At 34.8% G+C, this 12,495-nt stretch overlaps 1 protein-coding gene across 2 annotated transcripts in view; it reads right to left on the reverse strand.

Moving 5' to 3' along the window:
• Positions 1 to 12,495, reverse strand: part of esyt1b (extended synaptotagmin-like protein 1b) — a 59,301-nt gene that overhangs the window by 7,154 nt on the left and 39,652 nt on the right. For both annotated transcript variants that reach the window (XM_060868418.1, XM_060868417.1), the window contains exons 31-45: positions 11,110 to 11,199; positions 10,930 to 11,022; positions 9,365 to 9,436; positions 9,196 to 9,282; positions 8,962 to 9,108; positions 8,270 to 8,520; positions 7,198 to 7,306; positions 6,993 to 7,108; positions 5,842 to 5,947; positions 5,538 to 5,714; positions 4,658 to 4,740; positions 3,984 to 4,032; positions 403 to 492; positions 200 to 295; positions 31 to 102 (exon numbers count right to left, since the gene is read on the reverse strand). In XM_060868418.1, coding sequence (XP_060724401.1) covers positions 31 to 102; positions 200 to 295; positions 403 to 492; positions 3,984 to 4,032; positions 4,658 to 4,740; positions 5,538 to 5,714; positions 5,842 to 5,947; positions 6,993 to 7,108; positions 7,198 to 7,306; positions 8,270 to 8,520; positions 8,962 to 9,108; positions 9,196 to 9,282; positions 9,365 to 9,436; positions 10,930 to 11,022; positions 11,110 to 11,199 — 1,638 coding nt within the window. The remainder of the gene's footprint in view (positions 1 to 30; positions 103 to 199; positions 296 to 402; positions 493 to 3,983; positions 4,033 to 4,657; positions 4,741 to 5,537; positions 5,715 to 5,841; positions 5,948 to 6,992; positions 7,109 to 7,197; positions 7,307 to 8,269; positions 8,521 to 8,961; positions 9,109 to 9,195; positions 9,283 to 9,364; positions 9,437 to 10,929; positions 11,023 to 11,109; positions 11,200 to 12,495) is intronic.

Here is a 12,495-nt window from a genome sequence, read left to right on the forward strand (position 1 = left end):
TAATTACAATTAATTTATTAAATTCCTTGCCTTTGTTTTGTAAGACGTTCCCTCAAGCACAAGCTCAGCCCCAACTTTTGGTTCCTTCCCACTCTTCTTCAGCTACAGATGCACAAAAATGTATAAACATTTTCATACACAAAATGTCCATGTATGCTTGTGCGTTTGTGTCTAATATGTGTGTTTGTGTCTAACTCACAGGCAGTGCATGTGCTCTCTCAATAAGGACAAACAGTAGGGCAGCTGAAGGAACTGCTTTATTCTGGCTTGACTGGGAACTTTGCATCTGTAGCACCTGATAAAAAACATTCAAGAAAACATTTTACATAATTGAAGATAAACATGTACACACAAGTCAGAATGGACAAATTTTCATTTTGATAAACATTCATTAGTACGTACCTGCTGTAGTTTGTCTGAATGTGTTACGATGGGCAGCCATTCAAGAACCAGATGAAGACGGCCATGTTTGATGTCATTTAGAGAAAACCACTGCAACAAAGAAAGACATCCATGTCATGGTTACTGCAATTCAGTTATGGTTTTTAAATTTACCAATAATTCCATAATAATAATAGAAAAAAGTAGCAACACTGGCAAGAAGTGTTCTCAGATGCGCACCAAACAGCTGCACAATTTTTTTTTATTAACCATAGAGGCCACAATCTCTTTTTCTATTGCCTCACAAGAGAGAGAGGTCTGTGAATTCACACTTTAAATTTCACCTAGATAAAGTGCAAAACAAAATAACCACTACAAGAAGCCAAGTGTTTTTCATGTAGTCTCCAGTATTGTCATAGCAAGGTGTCATAAATCATAAATGACAGGGATGTGCCAGTGAATGTTGGTAGCCCTCTGTCTAATATAACAGATAAGTTATGGCTTATTCATTATTATCACTTGCCTTTCTAATAAATATTTTTGGAATGAGTAACATGCAAGTGAGGGGTCTGACATTGGTTTAGGACCATAATGTAAAAGACCATAAACCTAAAACCGAGAAAACAAAACCGATGATGTGCAAATAGAGGTAGAAATAACATTTAATATTAGAGATAGAGATATTTAATTTTTAAGATTCTGTCAGTTTAGATGAGGTGAGCTCGTATGTTTATTGAGCATACATATGGCATGTCCCGGCTGTGGTCTAGTCATTATTGGTGCACATACTCTAATGTTCCTTAATATGCTCTAGGCATCAATGTGAGCCTCAGGTCAGGCAACTAATCTGATAGCAAATGCAGTTATTGAGGAGACCACAAAGATCACTGCTTAGATTTATACCCTGGGCTATAAGTTTGCCCAGAATTTGCTTGTGTCAATGTCTTTTCCTTCATCTCTCACTTTTATAGTGTAGTTCCAGTTAAGTTCAAGAAGCTGTCCCCTTTATTAATGCATAAGTGAATAATGGATCCATGTTCTCATGTCTGTGCAATCACTGTCATGCCTTCTTTGAACCATTGTTTTGTCAGTCATCTGTGTGGCCTGGTCTTTCTCAGCAATCATTTGAAGACTGGCAGGAAGGAATTAATGTTGGGTCCATGGTGAACTCAGAATTTGTGCTGACCCATTAGTTCCTCAGGAGGTGATGTGTCTAACTCTGTGTTATGGGGAACTTTTAAAGTATTGATGAGGGGTGATATAATTTCCTATGAGTAGGCAGTAAAAAAACTCAGACAGAATCGTTTACTGGAGATGGAAGCTTGTCTTACCCAATTGGAGAGACTATATAGGAATACTGCAGACACGTCTGTCTTGAATGATGTTATGATACTTAAATATAAATATAATAAGATTACTTTGGACGTGAATAAGATGATAAAAATGAAACAGAAACATTTTGAGATTGGGGACAAACCAAATAAACTGTTAGCTCAGCAGTTGCGGGGCTCATATGCATGCAGATAAATTCATCAGATTGCTGATAGGAATGGTACAATTTTAAAAAAACCCAAAGGATGCTAATATTCGCTTTACGGAATTCTATGTGGATTTGTACAAATCCAAGATGTCTGCATCTTTGAAGGGTACTGCAGATTTCCTCCAATCGCTTCCAGGTCGTCTCAAATTATGTGAAGTGAAATGTTGAATGCTGACATTACTATTCAAGAGATACTGGATGCATTTAATGCCTTCCCTAATGGGAAGGCTCCTGGCCCTGATGAAAAAGAAGTATGCTGGTAAAATTGCACCCGTTGCGAATGTTCAATCACTCTTTCTGGAAGCAGATATTTCCCTCATTCTCTCTACTCTGACTACATTTCTTTACTTCTTAAGAAAGGAAAGGACGAGACTAACGTGTCTTCTTTTTGTCCAATTGCTCTTCTCAATATCTATATAAAAGTGTTCACCTGGCAACTAGATTAAAGAAGTGTATTTCATCTATAATCCACCCTGACCAAGTAGGCTTTGTCCCACATAGATTCTCATTTTTCAACTAAATAATCTATTTCAAATTGGTGATTTATTGTTCTAGATTCAGAAAAAGATTTTGATCATTTTGAATGGAATTACATTTTAACAGTTATTACAGAATTTAATTTAGGAGATAATTTAGGTTTTCTTCTTGGGTCAGTGGTTTTAACTAATCATGATAGATCGCCTCTTTATGCAGACAATGTTCTTTTGTCCAGAGTGCTCTGTTCCCCCTTTGTTGGATTTATTATACTCATTTTCAGGTTATTCTTTTAATTGGCAAAAATGCAAATTTATGCCCATCAGCAACAACACAGATCCAGTTTCCATGCAGAGTCTGCCATTTAAATTGGCTCCGGATGTGAAAAATAACTTGCCGTGGTTGTCCGTAGGAATCCAAAGGATTTATTTAAATTGGATTTTCTCATGCTATTAGACAATTAGAATCAAGACATTGAAAGATGAAGATAAAGATTTATATATTAACAAGGCTTTTAACTCCTTATCTCAGCTCAGCCAGAGATTCAACCTTCCTTCCTCTCATTTTTTTAAATAGCTTCAGGACAGGAACTATGTTTGTTTAAATATTCCATATTCTGAAGTCTTGTCTTCAGAAAAAAATTCTTGAGTTATTTTCAAATTGCCCTTAAACTAGGGGTTTAATCTACTTATATGTTAATACTTTTAGAAATGAAACAGACTTCTCCTCCCTCTATCTAAAGGTTGCTTGAGAAGAAAAACCTAGGGCTTCAGATTACTGAGACTGATTGGGATAAATGTCTTTTATACATTTATTCATGTTCTATAAATTCAAGACAACAACAAATTCAATACACGGTTTTACATAGACTTCAGTATTCTAAAACAAAGCTTAGCAAATTCTATCCCTCTGTCTACCCTTACATGATAAGTGTAAAGTGCAGAGGGCTCACACACCTTTTCTGGTTCTGTGTACAAATTTTTGGTAAGAAATATTTCGGTTCTTTGCTATCTATAATTGTGTTTTACTCCTTGATCCAGTGCTAGCAATGTTTGGTTGGCCAGATCTGCTCGAGTCTCTTTGCCCAAAGGTACAGTACCATGTCCATTATTATTATTATAGTAGAAAGTTATTCTGTTTTTGTGGAAGAAGAATGTTAGACTTCTGTTTTATGACTGGTTAACTGGACTTACTTCTGCTTCTACTAAATCTGAAATGAATCAGATACTCCACCTCTGGGAACTCTGCAAAATTTCACAAAATTTGGGAACCATTCTTTTTTCTAATAAGTCACAAAAACCAATGAGGTAGCAATCAATTTTAAACCTGTTGTAATAACTCTTTGTATTATATGTTGGTTTTGTATATTGTCACCCTTTTTTGTTTTATCGCAGTCCGTCATTTTGCATATAGCACGGACTGTGGCTAAATGAAGGGTCCGTCTGTTCTGTTTTGTATTGCTTGTTTGTTCTTTTTTGTGCCTTAATAAAAATAATTAAAATACAATAATAATGTGCAGTACTGGATTTTGAGAAACTGCTACTACTGTAGGTTCTTGCCATGTTAGTGAAATGCTAGTAATACTCACCTCATCATTGTACTGGCATTTAATAATATCTCCAAGCTTAATTTTGAACCTGTTGTAGAGAAAAATCAAATACAGTGATCTTGACTTTTTTGTCAAACAAATATAATTTAATTTAATTTATCTGTAGGTATTCATAGCTAAAAATTTAACCTGACCTCTTCAAACAAAACCACATAATCACAGGAAAGTGTATTTTATATTATGTCAATTAGTGGTGGACCATAACTGTGTTTAGACTTAATTACTAAAAGAAGTGTATTTATTATTCTTCCATTATGTACAAAAATACCAATACTACTTCAACTATATTGTTAATGACTACATGTCAGCCACCATTCTTCAACTGTATTGATCCTTTTTCAGGTTGGCCTCCAATGTTTCTGAACACTAAATAGGTTAAATTGTTATTCTGTCGACAAATATTGTTCTGTAATGTGGTTCACAAAACAGTGTTAGAAAAAAATGAGACATATTTTATATGTTAGTTATATGATGTATATATCTATATCTAAGATATACATATCTATATCTAAATATATTGGAAAATAGAATATAAATAATATATAATAGTACAACTATTGTGTTATTTTTAATTAATAAAATAAAAAAGTAAATAATGTGTTGTCATGGGTGTTTATACAGTGTCAGTTGGTGTAACCATGCATTTCACTTACCTTCCAAGGAAGTCATCAGAGTCAATATCTTTGTCATAAAGTTCAAACTTAATTTCTAGACTGGGGTCAGGAGTCAAAATCATCTACAAAAAATAATTATAAAAACAATAAAAATTTCAAGTAAACATAATCCAGTCTGATGTTCTTTTCTATAGAAAAATCTGCCTTCCTACAACACATTTTTAATATATCGTCAGGTATAGCTGGGACTATTCCCTGCCTGAACACCATTCTGACAGGCTTTGTTAATCTGTGCCATGTGCCTTTGATTTTTGTAACAAGTGTGTTAGCCTTGCCCTTTCCTTATCTGTCCTGCCTCTGCCCACCTGTTCCATGTGTTTCAATGATTGTCACCCCTATTTATACCGGTTGTTTTTTTTTTTTGTTTTTTTTTAAGTCCTGGTGTTTATGTTCCTGTTCCAGTTTCCTAGCATTTCTAGCCCTTTGTTATTTTTTTTTCCTAAATAAACCCCCTTTTACTTTATCCCTGAACTTGGGTCTGTATATTATCTGCTAACACACCCGCATTCCCTGACATATATGGCTTAATGGGAGATTCATGGATTAAAAATATACGAGGATTGTGTGGTGCAATCATGTTAACATGAACAGGAACAGAGGAACAGAATGATCTGAGGCTGTTTTAAAACCAAACTGAGACCCTGTCCAGTTTTACTATAATGCTCCTAAAATGTTATTTCTTCTAATAGCTTCAAAACTATAATTAAATAGTTAAATCCCAATCTATTTATATAAACCTGTATACTTGGCTTACAAAAAAATTATATTCATGCACATTTGCTAAATTAGACGCCTGGTCTCCAGTCAAAATTTAGACTCATTAATACACATTCTAACATTAAGATTCCATAATTCTTACCTCATACATCTCATTCCAGGTGGGGTTGAGGTTCTCTTTGATCACATGACTTTTAAAGGTTGTAGTCCCAACAGTGATCTTCACATAGGGGTCACTCTTTCCCTTCACCATACCACCCATCAAACTGTCCATAGCAACTAAATTCTGAGCCTCCAACAGGTGAATACGAAGCACCCCCTACAGAGAAAAATCAGTGAAAAACTTAGTTTTTCAAGAAAAATTAGAATAATAATAATAATAATAATAATAATAATAATAATACTTAGAAGAAGAAGAAGAAGGGATTTATCTCTTTTTTAATCACCTGGTTGCCAAAGCCAGGGTATGAACTTGTGTGTTGCGGTAGCACATGGGTTATTTCTGTATTTGCTTTAGCAGCAGGAACAATCGGATGAACCTTTTCATGAAAACTGACAAACACAAAACACATAACACAGAAAATTGCACAGAAAATTATTTACCGGTAGGTAAATAGTGTGAGACATTGTGAGTCAGTGTGAGACATCTGGTCCTAAAAAACAATCTCCTGATAAATGCACAACAGTGTAAGAAAGGTAATGAGTACAGAAATAATGAGTATGTAAATGTCTTCTTCCCACTATATGTACACACATATACACCAGATAGCACTGAGACAAGCCTCACAGCTTCTGGAACATGGAGTCATTTGGAGTGATGAGAACAAAATTGAATATAGTCACAACCATATGTTTGGAGAGGAGTCAACAAGGCCTAAGGCCTATGGTGAAAAGTACACCATTGTAAAGCATGGCGGTGGATCTCTTATGCTTTGGGGCTGTGTGAGCTCCAGTGGCACAGGGAATTTAGTAAAAAAAATGTTGGCAAGATGAATGCAGCATCTTATCAGAAAATACTGGCAGACAATTTGCATTCTACAGCACAAAATCTGCGCATGGGACTCTCTTGGAGCTGACAATTATCCAAAGCACAAGGCAAGGTTTACCCTCCAATGGCTACAGCAGAAAACGGTGAAGGTTCTGGAGAGGCCATTATTACCGTATTTTTTTTTTTGTTATGTTTTGTTGGAGGTTTGTGCCATTCTGTCATGCCTTAAATACTTACTTGAGTCCTACAAGAAATAAAATAGATTTTTGTTTGCCTTTTCACTCATGTTTTCTTTAAAAAAATGGTACACATCTTGCAAATTCTCCCAAGAAATGCAAACTTTTGAGCACAACTGTGTATATATATATATATATATATATATATACTCCCCATTTCTAATGGGTCCATGCTGCATATGCTATCCGGTAAAAATAGATGCTAATATTAGAACATCCAAAGAGCAAATGAGAGAAGATAAAATGCTTAACTAGCCTGCTATCTTTAAATGTATGTACTAGGCAATTATCATTTCTTCAGGACAGTTCCCTCACAGAAAAAAGAAAGATGATAAACGAGATGAAATCTCTGGTAGAGTCTCTCTCAACTCACTTATCAGCTGTTTTGTCTACGTTTTGCTCATTATTGGCTGTGCTTGCTGCCTCCTTTACTGTGATTGGTTTCACAGGTTTACTGGCTCCACCAACTGAGGATGCTTTACTCAATTCCTGTAAACATAGTAGAAGCCAAGGTTTGCAAAATTTCATATATACTTGCGCTATAATTTCATATATACTCTCTCTCACACAGTACACACCTTTGCCTCAGGTCCTGTGTCATGACTGATATCTGATGCTGGTACTTTTTGTGTGTCTTCAGAAAGTGATACAGCTACTGGTACTGTAAAAGCCACTAGTTCATTAAGCCTGATAAAAGAAGACACATATCATACATGTGCTTATTAGTTATTATGTAAGCATAACAAACATTTCAACAAACATACATACATAAGTTCATAATGCATTTTGTTTCTGTTGCTGGTTTATTTGGGTGGATAAATGGGCTGCGCTGTGGAAGAATTAATGTTAGAATTCACCTTAAATACATTCATTTGCATTTATATGCTATTAACTTTATTTAGTCATTGCTAAATTTGGATTTGGCATAATAGCTATATGTCAATTCATAACCAAAAAATAAATGTAAAAAACAATTATGATACTGTTTGACACTGGTTATTGGCAAACCATACAAATTGGCAAACTATTAATACATTTTTGGATGAAGTCATATTTTATAAAAAACATCACTATGTGCTTGACTTAGTGAGTCAGTGTATAGACACTTCCTGTGTATTTGCACATCCGGAAAGGCAAGCTATGCTCAAAAACAAAACCTGTAAAGTGAATCTCTGTTCTTGTCATTACATTATATTGTTATATTATATTATACAGTTATATTATACTTGTCGTTATGTTATATTTGGAAAAAACTTTAAATTTCTACCATGCTATGTTAGAAAGGACCACAAAGTGCCTGAAAGTGACTGCAATGTCATGCAATGACTACTGTCTAAGTATCTGTATACGAGTCTCTGTATGTAAAAACCCTACTACATACTGTATCTAAACAAATAAACGCATAAATAAACTCCTAAATATGTCATATAATTTTGTCTAGGGTATGATGAAATATAACTTGTGCACTAATTTATTGGGTGTGACTAAATTTTAAGGCAGTGCTTTGTGACATTTTGTGTTTAAAAAAGCATATTTAAATAAAACTATAAATTGTCCCTGTATGCTCAAGCTCAACATATCACAGTGAGTAATAGTACAGTATTTTTTTTTATCCTGTCCAGGAATATGCTAATAATTCTAGGGAAGTACCTTGGTGTTGGCTTGGTGTCTTGTTTGATCTCTTTACTGGCTGTTGGCAACAACTGCTCAGCACTGATTGGTGTTTTCCCTCCACTTTGCCCACCAGAATTACTGTTTGCACCCATAGACTTTTCTTCAGGGTCATCAGACTTTTCAGTTTTTCCATTGGGCTTTTTCACTGTATTTCCAACGGTCATTTCAATAGACTTTTCAGGAGGTTTTTCTGTAGGTACTTTTTTCTCTATCTTTGATGCCAAAATCTGAAACCCAAAACAAAATTGTGTAGATGTTATTTAATACACACAGCAATTACTTAAGACTGGAAAAAGTATATATGGAACATTGAGTTTAAGGATACACCCTGGATAGAATGCCATAAACAATATGCACACACATTCACACTTTTTGAACAATTTATCTCAGCTAATCCCAAAAAGCCATCAAAACTAGATAACCTAGATGAAGCCAGCATACACACAGGAAGAACATGCACAGAATCTATAACCAGAAAAATAGTAACCAGTGGGCAGGATTGAACCAGGGACCCTGGAGCTATAAAGCAGCAATGTTGCCCAAGTTGTCACTGTGTAAACATTTTAATGTGCATGTCATCCTCACTCCAGGTGCCATGTCAACATTTATAGATGCAGACAATTCCAGTACAGTATACAGAATGTTCTATACATTTCAATGTGTTTTACCTTGAGCTGTGCTCTCAGTAGGATTTGACTTTCAGGAGATGCGCCATCCAGATTTTGCCACTGGTCCAGCAGCAGCTCTTTCTTTGACAGAAGCTCTTTAACTGGAAGAACCAGGGAACCCAGTGGCTGATCCCACCCACTGGAAAGCTGATAAGGGAAAAAAGAAAAAGGAAAAGATAACTTTTCATATTCTTTGTCTATATAATCTAACATGCAAAAGAAATGACAAATTACCTTAATAATAAGAATGTCTTCTCGAGGATCATGAATCAGGAAGTGGAAAACCTCACCCCAATGAGGAGATGTAGAGCGATCGCACATCTTTGTGATATAACAAGTGTTAGTTAAAATATACAATGAACAATCCTTTAAATTTAATATTTAAAAATAAGTCAAGACCTACCTTGGTTTTATAAGAGATTCCACTGACTACAAGCTCTGCTCCAGCTTTAGGCTCTTTCCCACCCTTCACCATCTACACACATACACATTATAAAACTGAACTGATTCAACTATCCATGCAAATCTATCCATCCTCCGTAAATTTTAGTTAATGTACAGTGCTGTGCAAAAGTTTTATGCAGCTATGTAAAAATGCTATGAATGCTTTTAAAAATAAAAATGTTAATAGTTTATTTGTATCTATTAAAAAATATAAAGTAAATTAACAGAAAAGACATCCAAAGAAATTATTTGGTATGAACACCCTTTGCCGGCAAAACAATTCTTCTAGATACACTTGCACACAGTTTTTTAAGGAACCTGGCAGATCCAATTAATTCCCAACAAAACTTTCCCTAAGAGCTGCATTTAAACCTTATCCACCCTGAAGGAGCAATTTTGGGTCAGTTCTGATGACATCCTTGACCCACCACTAATCACAAAATTTTATCAGTCTCATCCCAATCGCTCAGCCCCTAGACCCCAAGGCTTCCCCAGGAAAAGAACACAGAGGTGTTCCGAGAGAAGAGTTCTGTTCCAATCTTACAACCATTGAGTTCTGCAAGAGTACAAAGTGTGCAAGATGCTGGCTTGAAACCAAAGGGTAGTCACACCAAATATTGATTTGATTTAGATTTGTCTTCTGTTTGCTCACTTTGCATTTTGTAAATTGATAAAAATAAAAACAGCTACAATATACATATTTTTGAAAGAATTCTTTACAGCATATCTTTTTAACTGACTAAAGCTTTTGCAAAGAACTGTATATAAAATCATCAAATACTTTATTAGGAACACTAAACTAATACTACAGTAGTAAGACCATGACTTTGGTATCAAAAGAAAGCTTAAATTCTCTTTGACCTAAATTTCAAATGAATGTTTGCACCATCTTGTAGAATCTATGTCAATGTTGTCATTACAGAATCACGCAAATCCTGAAGACTTTCTTGATGTGAATCTACTATTTTACCACATCCGAAAGGAGTCAGAAATGATGACCAAGTAGGCCAGTGAAGTGAACGTAATAAGGTTTAAGACAACTTTTACTTGGGACATTATGCATTATAATGGGTACATTTCCCCAATTATTTGTGTCTGTGGTTTATATTTATCCAAAGGCAAAAGTAGCTACTGAATACATTGAGAAGGGCATATTGATACCTCATTATTCAGTCACTATCCCATGAGGCCCTGATTCTTATTAGGGGTAATTTTATCAACTGTGAACTGTGTCCCCCCAGGCACAACTAAAAATATATGTAGTGATACAATTGTAATTGTAACTATAACACTACCTTGAGTACATTTATTGCAGACAAATCTAAATTATTGTAAAGTTATAAGTATTTAAGTAATATAGGTAATAACAAATAACATTTTGAATTGAACACAGAGAAACTGTGCAAAATAAGTCCACACTTGTCTGAGAAAATTAGCTCAAAATTTCAATATTCATTGGTTTTGAGGTCTTGAGATTGTGAGTGTGTGTGTGTATGTGTATGTGCATGTGTGTATTTAACTCACTGGCAGTGCGTGAGCTTTCTCAATTAGAACAAACAGCAAAGCCGCAGAGGGTGAGGCTTTATTCTCATAGGAGATGGACTGTAACTGCAATGCCTAAAAATATATAAAATAATTTGAAATGTCAATTAAGAGTTTATGTATAACTATAATTATGTGTAAACTTTTAAATTCCATATGTACCTGTTGTAGTTTATCTGGCTCTGTCACTGTGGGAAGCCACTCCAGAACTAGATGAAGGCTTCCATGTTTAACATCATCCAGAGTAAACCACTGAGAAACAAAACAAAAACATGGCATAAAAAATCAAGTGAAATATTGATGCTTTCTTAGGTGAAATTGAAAGCTAGTTCAATATGTATTACTAACTTTGTTACTAATGACACAAAAAAAAATCCATGAGGGTTCTCCATCCCACAGCTGAAAGGTTTCCAAGATGTATACAAAAAACTTTTGACAACTTATGAGCTTTTGCTGGTCACTTTTTCATGTTTACATGTGCATAAATCTCTAGTGTTTTTATAGCTACTGTTACATATCAATTAACTGTTAATGGAGTGAAAATGACATGGATAGACCACTTTTGGACCTACTTGAAACGTGTTCAGAAATAATCACTGCAAGTGTAATATTAAACTAGTTGAACTTGTATAAAATGCAGAAATTATTAGCCACAGGCAGCAGCAGTTCAGAATTCCTGAAGTAGAATGCATCCAGGTAAAGTTCACAAGGAGGATACACTACTTTTGGAGTTGCAATAAACCAATGACATTCATTCAGGTTCAAACATATTTGCATAAACCCAAAATCAATTAAGTGATTTAAATTAACTATAAAAAAACTGTTTCTGTAGAATTTCTTGACATAATCTTTGTTTCATCTGACTGCTAAAGCCATGGTCTGGAAACTTTCAAATCATGTACATAATTGTCATGTACAAATCAAGATTGCTGCTCAATGATATCAGAAAAGTCAAAATCAAAACTTATAATGGAGGCTGTCAAGAGACCACCAATAATATTAAAGGTGCTGAAAAAATATTTAGCAAGTACTGGTCCCTCTTTGCATGTAAAAACTAACTCTCATATTTTTAACATGTCTGGGCTATGGGATAGGATGGTTAGACAGTACTTTCTCAAGAAAAGAAAACATCCAAGCCCACTGAAATTTTCCCAAAACATCACCTTAACTACAGTATGTGCCATAATGTTATTATCTGATGAGTCCAAGGTAGAATGTTTTAGGCATAATTATTTGGTGCAAAATCAAAACAGCTTATTTTAAAAATCATGATATCCACAATGAAGCATGGTGGTGGAAGCATCTTGATATGGGGCTGCTTCTTGTCAGGATGAACTGGGGTTCTAGTTAAGATCTACACATCTATTGTGTCAAAAAAACACAGCCATCTACTGTAACTTCTGAAGATGAATACATTTCACCTTAAAACTGGATAACAACCCTAAGCACAAATCCATGTCAATAAAGAAATGAAATCACAAGAAGCTCAATGTTTTGGAATGGCACAGACAAAGCCCAGATCTAAATTTAAATCAAAGAACTGTTGAA

The sequence above is a fragment of the Tachysurus vachellii genome, chromosome 4, assembly GCF_030014155.1.
Source record: "Tachysurus vachellii isolate PV-2020 chromosome 4, HZAU_Pvac_v1, whole genome shotgun sequence".
Lineage (NCBI taxonomy): Eukaryota > Metazoa > Chordata > Actinopteri > Siluriformes > Bagridae > Tachysurus > Tachysurus vachellii.